Consider the following 17990-nt stretch of genomic DNA (forward strand, 5'->3'; position numbering starts at 1 on the left):
CAGAGGACCACCTTTTTTATTTCAATCCTTTTAAATGTATTAAGATTTGTTTTGTGGCCTAGTATATGATCTATCCTTGAAAATGTCCCACGTTCACTTCAGATGCCTAGTTACCTCTAGTAACCTACTTACTAGTTACCTCTGGTAACACGTTTTGCTTTAGTCTATTTTTTCAGGTATTATAATAGCCACTCCAGTGTTCTTGTTATTGCTGTTTGCATAACAGATCTTTTCCATCCTTATACTTTAAATGTATTTGTATCTTTAAACTTAAAGTACATCTGTTGTAGAGAACATATAGTTGGGATACTCTGAAAATCTCTGCCTTTTTTATTACACAATTTAATCAATTCATGTTTAATGTTATTACTTACAGTTTATTTACAACTGCTTTTTCATTTTCTATGTGTCTCATGTCTTTTTTGTTCCTTTATTACTTTGACTGCTTTCTTTTGCATTAGGTGAAAATTTTCTAATGAAGCACTAAAATTTCTTTAATGACTTTTTCACTGTATTTTTAGTTTTTCCCCCTAGTGGCTGCTCAAGGGCTTACCATATAACATTTTAACTTCAGACTTATACTAGCTTCAGATTTATTACTTGCTTAATTCCAGTAAGATGTAGAAATGCTATGCTATATAGTTCTACTGCCTTTTCCTCCATTTGATGGAATTATTGTTATAGATATATTTAATGTTACAAACCTAATAATGCACTGTAATAATTATTTATCACCTATATTCATTTCCTTAGCTTGACATAGCTTTGCCTCCACTCACTTCCTCTGTGCTATTGACAGATATGCTACAAATATACTACATTCCCATACCTTATAAGCCCAAGAATCAGTTTTAAGAAAAAAGGAGAAAAAATATGTCCTTATATTCTCTTTTAAAGCTACATAATTACCTTTACTGGTACTCTTCATATGGATTCAAATTACTCTCTTGAGATTACTTGCTTTCAGGATAAAAAGCTTCCTTTAGCATTCTTGCAAGGTGGTCTGTAAGTAATAAGCTCTCTCAGTTCCTGTTTATCTGGGGAAAATCTTCATTTCGCTTTCATTTTAAAAAGATAGCTTTGCTGGATATATAGGATTTTTGGTTGACTGTATTTGTCTTTGAGTACTTAAAATGTATTATTACACTGCCTCTCTCCTCCATTGTTTCTGCTGAGAAGTCAGCTATTCTTCTTATCAGTGCTCCCTTGTAAATTAATTCCCTGAAGAAGAGATGAGGAGCTATTTTATGACCCGCTTTTCTCCCTAACCACCCAACCAAATCTCTGAACTAGGGCTCTCAAGTTGGGAGTACAGACAATAGCACGCTTCTCTGAGTGATAACCCCTACAGGCGCTGAGTATTTTGTCCAGGTAGGTAGGAGGGTGGGTGGCACCAGAACTACCTCTCCACCACATATACCAAAACTTAGCATCAGCATCAGGCACCTGGGGGTGGGAAGAGAAATCCTGATGTCCTGCTCCTCCCAAGAAGAAAACCTTCCCCCAAATGGAAGCCTAGGGCCATTTCCAGAAGCTTTAAACGCTGTTTTTAAAGTTTTTCCCACTTTTACTAGGGAGTGGGTCTGTAGAGCTCCTTGTGCAGTCAGACTGGAATTCACAGAAGAGTTCCTTTTAAGATGATTTTATTGCACACCTGAATTCAGAATCATTTGATTTATAATGCGCTGTGTTGCATCATCTATTTTACTGAATCTCTTAACAAACACATGAGGCAAGAAATTATTATTCTCATCCTTTACAGTTAAGGACTCAGGAGGCTAAAAGAGGTGACTTGGCCAGGGTTACATAATACAAGATACAGCAAGGATATGAACCTACGTTCCCGATTATAAACCTGATGCTCTACTGTTATGGACTGAACTGTACTCCTCCACCCTCACCAACTATATATATTGAAGCCCTAACTTCCGATATGACTATATTTGGAAATAGGACCTTTAAGAAGATAATTAAGGTTAATTAAGATGTCATAAGTGTGGAACCCTAATCCAGTAGGACTAGTGTCCTTATAAAAAGAGGAAGAGAGGGTGAAAAGTGTCCTTATAAGAAGAGGAAAAGAGGCACTGGGTGCCTCAGTGGGTTACGCATCCAACTCTTGATTTCAGGTCATTTCAGGTCAGGTCATTATCTCACGGTTCATGGGTTTGAGTCCCACACTGGGCTCCCTGTGCTGACTTAGGTCCTAGTGCAGTGCCTGCTTGGGATTCTCTCTCTCTCCCTCGCTCTCTGCCCCTTCCCTGCTCACACTCTCTCTCAAAATAAATAAACTTAAAAAAAAAAAAAAAGGAAGAAACACACCAGAAATCTCTTCCCCCATTCTAACCCCCTATGTGCCCACAAATAAGGTCACGTGAGGACACAGCAAGAAGGTGGTCATTTGCAAGTCAGGAAGAGAAGTTCCACCAGAAACCAACCCTGTTGGCACCTTGATCTTGGACTTCTGGCCTCCAGAACTGGGATAAAATGAATTTCTGTTGTTTAAGCTACCCAATCTGTGGTATTTTTTACGGCAGTCTAAGCAGACTGATACATATACCCAGTGGCATTTTGTCAGATTGAGTTTTACTAGACTGAAAGGCGGGGGCAATGCAGATGAGAATTTGCAAATAATCCTGAAGGAATCACTTAATGGTGCTGACAAATGATCTAGAGAAAAAAGCTGGATTCCTGAAGCAAACAGCATTTTGGCTCTGAAATATCACAATATAGCATTGTAAGAATCAGAAGTTTTAGGTCAGAGAAAGGAGAAAGTCTATAGTAACAGGGCAAGACCTGGATAAAGTTTAACAATACCAAAAGCCAATTAGACTTCAATAACTGGAAGCCTACACTCAACATGGAGCTGGAAGGGCACATAATTTAGGAAAAGCAATGTCAGGAATACACACACACGCACATATACAGAAAGAAAGAATAAATGATAAAACAAATGGAGTAAAAGATAAAATGTGGAATGTAGATGAAGGGTAAAAAGGAGATTTTTATACACTTCTTGAAATTTTCAAATTATTGCAAACATTTTTTTAATATAAAAAAAATCTAACAGGGAAGGAATATTCATACAAAACTACTATTCACTTACTTCTGTTTATTAAAGAGACTTAAGAAGCAAGTCCAGAGAAGAGGGCTGGCCTTGAAGCTCTCTTTTCAAATTTACTTCTTAGTATGACGACGTAGAAAAAATACTAAACTTCTGTGAGCCTCGGTTTCCTTATGTGCACAATGGGGATATTACCTTATAAGGTGAAGAGAAAAAAGATGAAAGCATACTCCCGCTGTCTGGCCCATATATAGCTCACATCTGATATTTGTGTAATGAAGAAATGGCTATAAATAGTTCCAAAGGTTCAAAAAAAGATCTCTTCTGACTAAAGTGATGAGGGATAGCTTCATAGAGAAGATGGTGTTTCAGTTAGGCTGTAAAGGATAGATAGGATTTCAGCAGTTGAAGTTAAAAGAGAAAGACACACAAAACAGAGAAGAGTACAAAGAAAAAGGCACAGATGTTAGAAAGTACAACTGATGAAGAATATCAAGAAGTCCTATTTGATTAGAGCAACTGCTCTGCAAAAGTAAACAGACATGAGAAATGCCAGCACCTGTTTTTTCTTTCTTTTCCTGTTAAATGGTGGCATCTGAGAACTCACAAATGATTTCAACACTCAAACTAATAATTTCTATCATCCTTACAGTGCACTTGTGCCTTTCAAATTATAAAAAGGCTTGGGGCAGCTCAATTGGTTGGGTGTCCGACTCTTGATTTCAGCTCAGGTCATGATCTCACAGTTTGTAAGTTTAAGCCTCACTTCAGGCTATGTGCTGGCAGTGCACAAGCAGGCTCCTGCAATGCCAGCACAGAGCCTGCTTGGGATTCTCTCTCTCTGCCCCTCCCCAACTTGTGCACGCACACATGCTCTCTCTCTCTCTCAAAATAAATAAATTTTAAATAAATAAATAGCTCACATTTTTAAAAAAATGAACACTACGAAAGGGCATAAACAGAAAAATGGAAATGTACTTCCTCTTAAAGGTAACCACCATCAGGTTCTCTGCATATCCTTTCAAAAACTGGTTATACAAGTATACACATATCCTAGTTTTTATTGTACATGGATGGGGAAATTATACACTCAGTTCTGCACTTCTGCTTCAACTCTGGACAACTTTCCATTTCAATGCCTATAAATTATTTTTAATAAAGTAATTTTTATACAATAACTAGACACTAAACATTAACGACAATTAGGTTTGTCTCTTATCACAAATTTCTTATCACAAATAATGCTTTAACCAATATTCTCCTTCATGTATTTGCACACATTCAGTTATATCCATTAATGAATTCTAAACAGTGTAACCTAAAGGTCTAAAGCACGTGCATTTAAAATTCTGAGAATCAAAGTACTCTCTAAAATGCTGAACCAATGTACACCAGCATGTATGAGGAAGTTGCCCACCACCATCATTAAACTCAAAACTGGTTCAAACTTTTCCGTATTTGACAATATCATATGTGAAAAAATGCTTTTCATGAGAACTATTTTCATAATATTACTAAGATACCACCTATACTATTTTTCACTTTCACTCATAAGTTTTTCAGAAGCTTTATGACGTGATGACATCATTACTCTGACGCTTAATAGAATGTGTACTGTGTATTTCTGTGTTCCAAATATTTCATTCGGGGCACCTGATTGGCTTAGTCAGTTAAGCATCCAACTCTTGGTTTCAACTCGGGTCATGATCTCACAGTTCATGAGGTCAGGCCCCATATGGAGCTATGAGCTGATGGCGCAGAGCCTGCTTGGGATTCTCTTCTTCTCTCTCTCTGCCCCTTCCTCTCTCTCTCTCTCTCAAAATAAATAAGTAAACATTAAAAAACACTTTACATAAAATTTGTTTTGATTTCTAATATAATAAATATTAACAGATATAAAACAATAACATCAACAAAAGTTCTTTGGAGTCCTCAATAAGAACGTAAAGAAGTTCCCAGGCCAAAAAAGTAATTAACTCTTAGTCCAATCTTTTCTTTCTTTAAAAAAAGTCATTGGATATTCAGATAACATTCTAACTGTAAGTTAAAGAAACTCAACATCTTTACAATACTGTCTTCTTGGTGAAGAATTAAATATGTATTTACAAGATACCAGGATGGCTCAGCTGGTTAAGCATCTGATTCTTGGTTTCAGCTCAGGTCATGATCTCACGGTTCATGGGATCTAGCCCTGCATTGGATCTGCACTAAGAGCACAGAGCCTGTTTGGGATTCTCTCCCTCCCTCCCTCTCTGCTCCTGGATGGCTCTCACACATGCATGCATGCTCTCTACCCCTCTATCCCTCTCAAAATAAACATGTTTTAAAAAGCCAGGTTTATTGAGGTATAATTTATAATTTACATTCAGTAAAACTTAACATTTAAGTAAACACAAAGAGAGAACATTTCCTTTACTGCAAGAAGTTCTGTCAGGTCTCTTTCTAGTAAATCCACTCCCTTCTCAACCCAAGGCACTCAATGATTTATTTTCTATCCTTATAGTTTTGCATTTTCCAGAATGTAAAATGACTGGAACCACCCAGTATGTAGCCTTTTGAATGTGGCTTCTTTCAGTCAGTATTAACTAATTTGAGATTCATCAATTTTGTTGCATCTATCAATAATTCATTCCTTTTATTGCTGAATTGTATTCCACTGTATTCCACATTTGATCTATTTGCCAACTGATAGACATTTGGGTTGTTCGCAGTTTTTGGTAATTATGAATAAGCTACTATAAATATTCACATATGGTTTTTGTGTGAACAAATATTGTCATTTTTCTTGGGTAAAAAACTAGGAACGACACTGCTGGGTCATATGATAAGAGTATGTTTAACTTCAGAAGATTGTCAAACTGTTTTCCAAAGTGGCTATACCATCATGCATTCCTACCAGCAATCTATTAGCTCCAGCTGTGTTGCAGTATGGTTTTGAGATATCTTAAAAAATGACATCTAAGTACCTACCACCCATTCATATCTATTTTACTTGTTTCTAAAACTTGAAATGTGTGTTGAATTTTTATGACTTTTTTGGCAGTTATTAAAATGGTCAAGTTTATCTATCTCGACCTATTAAGTATGGTGAGATATTAATAGATTTCTTAATATTGAATGATTGCTTCTTGGAATACACACACTTGGTCATGGTGTATCACCCTTTTAAACTCTATGTTAATATTTTCTTTAAAATTTTCACACCATTTTGGGGCGCCTGGGTGGCTCAGTCAGTTGAGCATCTGACTTTGGCTCAGGTCATGATCTTGTGGTCTGTGGGTTTGAGTCTCACATCAGGCTCTGTGCTAACAGTTCAGAGCCTGGAGCCTGCTTCAGATTCTATGTCTCCCTCTCTCTCTGCCCCTCCTCCGCTTGTACTGTCTCTCTCTCTCAAAAATAATAAACATTTAATGATCCAGTAATTCCACAACTGGGTATTTACCCAAAGAAAATGAAAACACTCATTCCAAAAGATATGTGCAACCCTACGTTCACTGCAACATTGTTTACAACAGCCAAGGTATGAAAGGAAGCTAAGTAAGTGTCCACTGATAGACAATAAACCAATGGATAAAGACGTGGTGTATATATACACAGTGGAATGTTACTCAGCCAACCAAAAAAAAAGAGAGAGAGAGAGATATCTTGCCACTTGCAACAAGATGGACGGACCTAGAGATTATGCTAAGTGAAATAACTCAAAGACAAATACCCTATGATTTCACTTATATGTAGAATCTAAAAAACAAAACAAAAAGCAAAACCAACCCATAAATACAAACGTGGTTTCCCAGAGGGGATGGAGGAGTGGGAGGATGGGTAAAAGAGATGAAGGGGAGTGGGAGATACAGAATTCCCGTTATGGAATAAGTCACAGGGATGGAAGGAAGGGAAAGAAGACACTAGGGAATATAGTTAACAGTACTGTAACAATGTCGTATGGTGACATATAGTAGCTACACTTGTGGTGAGTATTGCATAGGTATAGAGTTGTGGAATCACTATGTTGTATATTTGAATGTAATGTAACATTGTATCAACTACAACTTCAATTAAAGAAACAAACAAACAAAAAAAAACCCATATGGGGCGCCTGGGTAGCTCAGTTGGTTAAGCATCAGACTTCAGCTCAGGTCATGATCTTGCAGTTCATGGGTTAGAGCACTAGGTCGGACTCTGTGCCAACAGCTCAGAGTCTGAAGTCTGCTTCAGATTTTGTGTCTCCCTCTTCCTCTGCCCCTCCCCCGCTCTGTCCCTCCCTCCCTCTCTCAAAAATAAACAAACATTAAAAAAAAATAAAAGAAAAATTTATATGCCACTATACATAAATGAGATTATTTAATATAATATCTTCCTCTCCTCCTTTTTGTGGGGTACAGAGATATATCTGCCACATTGAGAATTTTGAAAAAACACATGGGTATGAGTCCAATTAAATGACGCTCTACAACAGGCAAAACTATGTAAACAGTTAAAAGATAAGTGGTTGCCAAAGGTTTGCAGGGTGGAAGGAACGAACAGCAGAGCAGAAAGGATTTTTAGGGCAGTGAAACTATTATGTATGATACTTTACTGGATTATGTGGATGCCAGTAACGATATATTTGTCAAAACTCCAAAGAATGTACAACACAAAGAATGAATGCAAACTTAATGTAAACTATGGACTTTGGATAATCATGTATCAGTGTTAGTTTCATTACAACAAATGTACCACTCTAATGCGAATGTTGATGGTGGGGAAGGTAGTGGGATACATGGGAACTCTACTTTCCATTCAATTTTGTTATGAACCTAAAACTACTCTAAAAAAAAAAGTATATATTAAAATAAAAAATCTTAAATATTTCTACATCCCTACTGATAACTGAGATTGGTTGGTTCACCCTCCTTATGGAGAAAAGAGGGGATTATATCTGCCATGTGGGAGAGCTTTTTGAAAAACAGGCACCTCAGCTGTACTTCCAAAGAATTTGATTAATAAGTCTGAAGCACATACTAGGTCTCTGGTGTTTAGTTTTTTCCTTTAAAGATTTCCAAGTAAATTCTGATATGCATCTGCAACTGAAAAACATTATAGTGAAGCAAAAGCTTTACTGGAAAACAATGCAAAATACAGTTGAAACGTAAGCTTACATTGGATTGAAAGGAACTTTGATAACAAAGAAATGAAACAAAATCTATACAGGATTATAAAAGGAACAACAAAGTAATAGTATGAACAATTTTGCTAACCCTAAGCAATTATTTTTAGTGTATTATCACCTACACAATTAATTTAAAAAACCTAAGTTACTGTCAATAATTTTTCAAAATACTCTCTCAGGAACCAGGAGCCTTAAAAATTAAAGCCATCGTGCCTAGTTTTCCATGGTTTCTAAGGAAATAAAGCCAAGAAAGCAACAAAATTAAAAACCAGATGCAAAACTGGTGGTAAAACAGAATGCACTCTACTCTTCCAAAATGAAATCTTCCACCTTTTCCTTCATGTCCATTTAGTTAATTATCAAATTTTCCTTACTATTCTATCCCAAGTGTTTGATTTTATCTACCCCTGTCCATTCTCACTGCCACCAGTCTGGTCCAGGTCCTTGTCATCCTAATATCCACATAACTGAAAAAACTCTAACCCACCCTTCCTTAACCTTGGGACTCCGCTGTTCTTCAATTCATCCTTCACACAGCTCTCTGATTAATCTCAACACCTTTTCCGCTGTATTACCTCAATGCTTAAGGACCCAGAGTGAGTCTCTGGCATATCTCAGATCAAATTTGAACTTCTTTGTCCTACAAGATCCCTTGACCTTGATTCACTCAATATTCTTTTCATCCTATACCAATGCCTACCCAACATACTGACTGTACATCTTTTTATATTTTATTATATTCAAGATGATATATATTTAGTGTTCTGAGTCAATCCACCCAGTCAGTAAATCTCAACACACTAAAAGCTCTAAATATTTAACATTCACAATATTCTTTGTGAAACACCATAAATTACTAATATAGTTAATTATATAAACTAAGCATAATTTAATTAGAAAACATGACATGCTTTTAATATAAAAAAAAAACCCAAAACCACAAAATATGATTACAAAATAAGTTATGGATTTATAAATTTAAGCATAAATGAATTAAGTATAAAAAACCTTTCAGTTCATTTGTAAATACTACTCCTTTCTTACCAACTTCTAATCAAGTGGTAGCAGGCCCCTTTAAAATATTTTAATAAAAATTAGAGAAGAAAAATAAATTTGAAAATATTCTACTCCTTTTTTTTCCTGTAAAGTGATTCAAAGAGTTCCTTTATTTTAGTGACAACATTCTAGTGTTCGGGGGGGGGGGCAAAGCCTGGAAAACACAGCCCTAAGCCACTACTGTGAAAAGTCAATGCTGTAGACATAATTCATAGGTGCTCATCTCTGGTTCCATCTTCTAGCTCTAACCCCATTAATCTAAATAGAAATCTCTATTTTCTCTCATGTCCCAGCTTCAAATTTTCTTCCACTGAGAAGTTGACTATAACTTTTGACCCTGAATTCTGACTTCACCTTCCAGTATCTACAGATTCCCAACTTGCAATGTTCACCAAAGACATTCTCAATATCCAAACATTTAAAGGAAAATATTTACTAAGGATTTTTAGAAATCCATGCCATAGGATTCAGTAATTCTACTTTTGGAATACACCCAAATGAAATAAAATTAGCAGTATGTGTAAGACTGTTCACTGCATTGTGATTGTTACAATGAAAAATTGTAAACCTAAAACTTCCAAACTGAGGGCTTGGTTATGGAAATGATAATAATATTCTGAGAAATGAGAAAAGCAATACTAACATGGGAAAAATCTGGCCAATAACATATGAAAAATCTGGATGCTGAGAAACAAAAACCCAACTTATTTTCTATATTTTTAAAGTGGAATACAAATACTTTAAGAGCAAATTAATATTTTTCTATATCTTCCAAATTTTCTACAGTAAGCAACTGTACTATTTATACAATAAAAAAACTTTCAAAAACTAGAGCTGAAAGCATGTATTTACTACAGTGAAGCTTCCTAGCCTACCTAAAACACTGAAATTTCTTTACTTTTGGCTAGAATTTTATCATCTCAATGTTCTGTTATTTCATCAAAGTTCTGATCGAATACTTTAGATCTTTAAGAAAAACTACCTCTTCCCTTATTTATTTGTAGCTGGATTTTTTTAGATAAATCTTTCCCCAAAATTGGTGTAGAGTTCCTTCATGTTAAAAAAAAACTTTACAAACTTGCCTTAATCCAATTCATATTCATTACTGAATTTATTAGTTCTGTAATATATCTATCACATGTGCACTTATGAGGGTTTTCACATTGCAAATTAAGAAGCAGCACATATAGGATGTACCTTTCTTCCCAAAACATATTAACAACTAAAGATCAGAAATTATAATTTTTTTTAAGATTTTATTTTTAAGTATAATCTCTACACTGAACATGGGACTCAATCCCACAACCCCGAGATCGGGGTGCAGGCTCCACCAACCGAGCCACCCAGTCGCCCCTCAGAAATTTTCTTTTTAAAAATCAATTTTTGGGGCCCCTGGGTGGCTCAGTCAGTCAAGCATCCCACTTCAGCTCAGGTCATGATCTCGCAGTCTGTAAGTTTGAGCCCCACACCAGACTGTGTGCTAACAGCTTAGAGCCTGGAGCCTGCTTCGTTCAGATTCTGTGTCTCACTCGCACTCTCTGCCCCTCCCTCACTCACTCTTTGTCTCTCAAAAATGAATAAATGCTAAAAAAAAAAAAAATTAAAATGTAATTTTAGAGGTGCCAGGTGGCTCAGTCAGTTAAGCATCCAACTTTGGCTCAGGCCAAGATCTCACAGTTCACAAGTCTGAGCCCTGTGTCAGGCTCTGTGCTGACAGCTCAGAGCCTGGAGCCTGCTTTGGATTCTGTGTCTCCCTCTCTGCCCCTCCCCCACTCACACTCTGTCTCTCTCAAAAATAAACATTAAAAATAATAATAATAAATAAAATTTAGGGGCACCTGGGTGGCTCAGTTGGTTAAGCCTCCGACTTTGGCTCAGGTCATGATCGTGCCATTCCCAAGTTCAAGCCCCACATCAGACTGTGTGCTGACAGCTCAGAGCCTGGAGCCTGCTTCAGATTCTGTGTCTCCCTCTCTCTCTGACCCTCCCCCATTAATGCTCTGTCTCTCTCTGTCTCAAAAATAAATAAACATTAAATAAATAAATAAGTAAATAAAATTTAATTTTAAATTAAAAAAATTTTAAATGTATACTAAGCATAGCACTGAGCATACAGCAGTCCCTCAAATGTTGTGGAAAGAATGAACAGATCAGAAAATAAAGAGTTTAGGAAATAATATAATATTGTGTGTCAACTATACTCAAATAGAAAAAAAGAGTTTATATAAAGAAATAAAATGGTAAATCTGGTAGATTAATCGATGCTAAAATTATTAACATTTTTTTAAAGGAATGAACCACGGGAATGACAGAATCACAGATGAGATGTCAAAACCTTGTTAGAAGCCGTAAAACAAATGGTCAAATGATATTTTATTAGCAAAGTGGAGAACTCTAAAGCCTAAACACCTCCAAAAAAGCTGATTCACACTGCCCGCAAGCAGGAGGCTTCACAGGCATCTTTGAAGGTAGACAGGAATGGGACTAAAACCTAGAAGATTAGCTGAAAATCTACAGTCATCACAACCAGATTTCCTCCCCCACTGTTTAGAGCCAGCAACCATCCCTTCCCCAACCCTACAGTTCTTGAGAGGATTGCTCTGCAGAAACCAAACTAAAGAGACTCTAAGTACAGGTGCCATACAGAAAACAGGATTACATGAACACAATGAACAGTGAGAACTCCAGCTACTTTTTAAGATGAATTCTCAAAACATAGCAGCCAGGTATATATATCCTCCAGGCAAGAGGCTGGAAGTTCTCTTTCTGGATCCGGGAAACTGATGAGACCATGAGAAAGGACCTACGAGTGTCCCCTCCTCCCATAAATGGCCACCTTCAACATGCCACACCTACAGAGTTTTCAATTCCATTTTTGACACTTTACTCTTAAATATGAATGGGCAAACCCTGTAAGATGAAGGCTGGGGAAAGCCTCTATACAGAAAAGACAACAATAGAAACAAAAAAAGGAACTTAAAGAAACAGCAAATGGGAGTGGGAGGGAGGAAACTTAAAAACTATTATCTTCAGAAGGATTATAGTGTCTGTGAATCAATATAAAGATACTATAGCAGGAGCACCTGGGTGGCTCAACCGGTTAAGCATCCAACTTCAGCTCAGGTCATGATCTCACAGTTTGTCAGATTGAGCCCTGCATCAGGCTCTCTGCTATCAGTATGGAGACCCTTTGGGTCCTCTGTCCCTCTCTCTCTCTGCCTCTACCCTGCTTGTGCTCTCACTCTCAAAATTAAATAAACATTAAAAAAAAATTTAAGATACTGGAAGAATGAGCTCTAAGAAACTTAAAATGTGGATAGAAATTAAAAACTCAATAGAAAGGTTGGAAGATAATACTGAGGAAATTTCTTAGGAAGCAGAACAAAAAGACTAAGTAACGGAAAATAAGAAGGAAAAGAAAATTAAAAGAACAGCCTAAGAGTTCCAATACCCAAATACAAATTCCAAGAGAGAACAAAAAAAATTGATGAGGAAGAGATTATCAAAGAAACAAGGCATCAAATTTAGAATACCCATTCAATGAGAGACACTATAGGCAAAATTAAAGAAAGATGACAGGCTTAGAGAAGGTATTTTCCAAGCCTAAAAGGAACAGACCATTCAAATCTAACCTCCACAAGGAACCTCTGCAAACCAAAAAGACAGTAACCCAAAGGAAAGAGAAACAAAGGACAAAATAGACAATTTTCAAAAGGGAAAACTTGAACGGATCCAAAAGATGCTCAAACTCATTAGTAATCAGAGAATGTAAACTGAAATAGTGAGATGCCATTTTATATCCATTGCTGGCAAATATTACAAAGTTGAATAAAAGCAATACTGACAAAGATGTGGGCAAACAAGAACCCTCCTATACTTCTACTAGGCACATAAACTAGCTCTCCTATTCTATAACCCAGGAATCCCACTCTTGTGTGTATATCCCAGAGAACTTCTCACACAGGTCCACAATAATGTACAAGAGTATATTTACCATGGTGTATTTGTGATGCCAGAAAGGCAACTCAGGTGGGAAAGAAAAATAAAATGTGCCAGATGTGTATTATGGAATAACATCACACACAATTATATGTACAGACAACAAAACAGAAAAGTCTCTAAAAACAATGCTGAATTTAAAAAAGTAAGAAACAGGACAAGGTCTATAACATAATAAACTAAATACGTACACACACACCACTACATATTTCACAATTATTCAATGATTCATATATAATCAAGGAATGTATCAATCACAATGCAGTGAATGCCTACTGAAAACGGTAATGGGGAAGTAGGGCTCAGAAATCAAAGAAAAACTTAAAGGATCTTGTATGGTTTGCTGATAGTGTGTCAAGAACTGGGAAGCATAATTAACTTGAAAACTATTTTTACCTAAAGTCCAGAAAATAATTTTAAAAAATTCTCCAGAACTAAATGACATGAAGCATTCTTGCTTATAAGCTTTCATGAAGTGCCCTTAAATTAAAAAAACAATGGGGCGCCTGGGTGGCTCAGGTCACGATCTCACCCCACATTAGGCTCTGGGCTGATGGCTCAGAGCCTGGAGCCTGCTTCTGATTCTGTGTCTCCCTCTCTCTCTGCCCCTCCCCCGTTCATGCTCTGTCTCTCTCTGTCTCAAAAATAAATAATCATTAAAAAAAAATTAAAACAAAACAACTTATTTAGGCATATTATCATGGAATTTCAGGGGTTAAAAATAATATTCTGGGGTGCCTGGGTGGCTCAGTTTGTTCATGGGAAGATCACATACAAACAAAGAAGATTCAGAATGGTTTTGGACTTCAACAGCAGCAATGGAACACAAGAAAACAACAAAAAGCTATGACTTTCAAATTTTTTAAGCCTACAATTTTATACCCAGCCAAATTACTGATGAAATGTTAAGATAGACTAGAGATCTATTTCAATTATGCACAATCTCAGAAAGTTTTTACTTCCCAGGTACTCTTTCTCAGGAGGCTAAAAAAAATAGGAGAAACACGAGACCCAAAACAGGAGAGAGGCAAAGAGAATTTTAAGAGTGATGTAAAGATAAGTTCCAGGATAACAGGTGGCAAGTAGGCCTAGAAAGTAACCAGTCCAGATTGCATTAAAGAGACAGAGTTCTGGGGCGCCTGGGTGGCGCAGTCGGTTAAGCCTCCGACTTCAGCCAGGTCACGATCTCGCGGTCCGTGAGTTCGAGCCCCGCGTCGGGCTCTGGGCCGATGGCTCAGAGCCTGGAGCCTGTTTCCGATTCTGTGTCTCCCTCTCTCTCTGCCCCTCCCCCGTTCATGCTCTGTCTCTCTCTGTCCCAAAAATAAATAAAAAAAAAAAAAAAAAAAACGTTGAAAAAAAAAAAAAAAAAAGAGACAGAGTTCTAAGACAACTATTTCAGGAAATAAAGAGAGAAAAAAAAGTATTAACTCCTGGAAAAACACAAATAGGTTAACAGAAGAAATGACATCATAATAGTACATGGTTCGGTTGTGAATATTTACATAGTTATTGTAAACACTCTGAATATTGACTTAATAAAGGACTATGATAATTATACTGAGAGACTGGGAGGGAGACGCTGTGTGTGTGTGTGTGTGTGTGTGTGTGTGTGTGTGTGTAAGAAAGTCCATAGGTAATGCCTGAAATTGCTATATCATGAAAAAGCAATAGAAACAACTTATTAATAAATGAGAGTAAACAGCTTAAAAAAAAAAAAGATAGCCTCTAATAGTACAGAGGCTAGGACAGGGGACAATTGTTTTTCACATATTATTCTAGTTAAAAAATTGTATTTTTTAATGGCAATAAAGGAAGGAACTTGAACAGTCTTCCTTCAGCCTTTAGTGAAGTAGATCTTCACAGTATCATTTCATGATGCTAAACCAACTAAATCTAGTTTATTCTGCTTGGAAGACTGAACTGCAAACCAAGAAAAAACCAAGTTTCAATGGTTGGTGTGAACATAGTACAAATAGCCCTGTTTGAATTCCAGCTCCATCATGTACTCCATGAAGTAGGACAAGTTACCTAACCACCCTATACATGTTACCACCTCTTCAAAGTGGTTTTGCAAGGATAATTAAGTGAAAACAATTAATGTAGTACTTGATCCATCAATAGATGTTAGTCCCTCCTGTTTGTCTTTGTTTCCTAGCTACAAGCCCCCATTCTGACCCCAAGCTGCCTTGTTGGTCAGAATACAGAGACTCATGGACAACTCAGCAAATATCCCTCCTCATGCTGGAAAATCAATCACGATGAGTAAGCAGACTTATCTTTGTATATGAAGGGCAGCATTATTCTTGTTATGTGAAGAAGATTATCCCCATTATCCACATTCTGGATTATTGCCTGCTTTCAAGAACTGCCCCAATTAATCTACTATACGAGGTCAGAAACATTTTATCACTTAGATCTGTATTTGGTGGGGTTGTAACATCTTTAAAACAAAAAACAAAAAAAAAAAAAAAACCAGAACTGCACGTTCCATCAGTCTTCATCCCTGCTCTTTCACTGCAGGGCCTCAAAATTTTCTAATGCAGGCCCTATCTGGCCCCCCGTTGGCCTGGGGCCACCTCCTGCTTACTGCAGCAAGAACGGAGTGAAATCAGCCCCAATCAGCTAATTGAATTGTTTACCATTTCCAATGTTTTCTTCCATTATTATGGCTGAATTCATAATACCTGCAGAGTACAGCGATCTTAAAACAAAGACTTTGAGTAATAGGGAATTACCTTCATCACTAGGTCAGTCACCTTTATTTGCATGGCCCAAAATCTTAATTGATTTTATGCAAAGTATTCATACATATTTCTAAAAACAATCTGACAGACTTCAAAACACAAACATCATAAATCAAGACAATTGCTAATTTAGCAAACATTGTGTTAAAACACTGGTGATAAGAAGAGTAAGCTATAATCCCTAATCTCAAATGAAAGGGAAAAGGTAGAAACTGAATTGAGAGCAACAAAGAAATAGTCCAGGAAACAACTGAGAGAAATTCCAAACTATCTGATATAGTTTATAACATGGCTGAGGCTAAGGAAAATTACAAAAGTTGGACACAGCTCTGAACTCCCACCCCACTCCCAATAGCCAAAGTGTGAAGAGCAACAGGATGAACAGGATGGCTTACAAAACACAAATGATCTAATAAAAACAGTCATTTGTTAAAAAAAAAAAAAAAAAAAAAGCCTACCACTGGGCTCTTAAAAAGAATTTGTCTCTAAGGTATCTACCTCATAAGGCCCAAAAAATAAATAAGCAATGAAGATTTTTTTCATGTTGTCTTTTCTTACGTACCAATCGTAGATAAAAGTCAATGTCCGTAACATTAAATCATAGTTCTCTGAAGAGGGCCTAAAGTAACAAAATGCAAGTATACTGACTTCAGGTGAGGTGTTTACTTCTGTCATTTGGTTTTAGGTTTTTATATGTTTTGTTTCTCTACTAGACTGTAAACCTTGTCCTCAAGGCTCATGTCTAATTCCATTTAAACTTGCTATTTACTAGAGTACGTTACAATTTCTGCTCAGTTATAATGACTGATAAAATGCCAAGCAGTTAATATTTGTATTCACTCTATGTCAGTCTTCCCCTCCACACTATCAATTCCATGGGGGTAGTAACAGCGTTTTGGCGGTGTCTGTATCCCTAGTCTGAAGGCATACAATCACTCATTAAGTATATACTGAATGAATGCATTAAGTAATAATTTTTGAAAAACACACACATATACAACCAAGAGGTATGTAAGGAGGGGAGAAATAATTCTTAAAATGGCAGTGATCTTGGGTTTTCAGGCTGTTTCCAAAAAGAGCTAGATGACCTTAAGTAAGTTACTTAACTTCTCTGACTTTCAAAGCTTCTATCGTAGAATGGAAAAAATTAACATCTACTTCAGAGTTACTGTAAGCATTAAATGTTTTACCATACCTAAAGTACTCGGCAAAATACCTGGAAAGGAGTTCAAATGTTCATTCCTTCTCGCACATCCTCCATCTTATAATCAAGTATACAGAGTGGCCCCCCCAAGAATAAATGATTTCAGTGAAAATGCAATATACTTCACTATCATTTGCCTTCAAAAAGTTAAAACTGCATCTTAACAATCTTTAAGGGGAAATAACTTCTGGATCCGTTCCAAAATATTACAAATACAAGAACAAGTTAATGTCAAGAATGAGCCTGGAAGCAACAAGAGGGTAAAATCACTTACTCATCTACTGCTGAGAAACAGGGGTTTTGAAGGAACCGTTTCTTAAAGGAAAAAAGGATGAAAAAGTAATATTGATTTTAGCATGTTTTAGAAAAAAAGCACTTCAAATTTGTTTACTTGGCATTTAAACCTTAAAAATCAATGATTTTGAAATCTTTCCCTTAAAAGTGAAACATTAAATACTTTCATTCAAACCTAAAACATTCCTTCAAGACTTCCTTGACTCCAGTCATCCTTCAGTTTTTCTCCTCCCATTTTGCGCTTCATCGAATACTTCGCTGTTTCCCTCGCATCACCAGTTACACACGCTGTGTGCAGACGAAGTTCTGTCATTCCTATAATTACCACACCCCGGTCAGCCGCTTCAGGCCCATGTTGTTATGACATCTGTAAACTGCAGTCGTCCGTCTCCACCCCCGCCCCCCCCCCCCCCCAACCACCGGCTCCAGCACGGGCTGTAACTTGTGAATTCCCGAGACGGGATTTCTACCCGCGCCCCCTGCTCC

General features: G+C 36.8%; 1 protein-coding gene across 3 annotated transcripts in view; it reads right to left on the reverse strand.

The window, feature by feature from the left end:
* Positions 1–17990, reverse strand: part of KPNA1 (karyopherin subunit alpha 1) — a 68831-nt gene that overhangs the window by 50235 nt on the left and 606 nt on the right. Inside the window, exon 2 of one of the 3 annotated variants that reach the window (XM_060639804.2) lies at positions 3104–3256. The exons of 1 other annotated variant lie outside the window; for it this stretch is intronic. Coding sequence is in view for 1 of the 2 variants with exons in the window: in XM_060639801.3 (XP_060495784.1) it covers positions 910–928 (19 nt within the window). In the remaining variant the exon portion in view is untranslated. Of the gene's footprint in view, positions 1–909; positions 1560–3103; positions 3257–17990 lie in introns of those variants that run through there. One more of the 3 variants, XM_060639801.3, reaches the window with a different exon arrangement.

This window comes from Panthera onca, chromosome C2, assembly GCF_046562875.1.
Source record: "Panthera onca isolate mPanOnc1 chromosome C2, mPanOnc1 haplotype 2, whole genome shotgun sequence".
NCBI lineage: Eukaryota > Metazoa > Chordata > Mammalia > Carnivora > Felidae > Panthera > Panthera onca.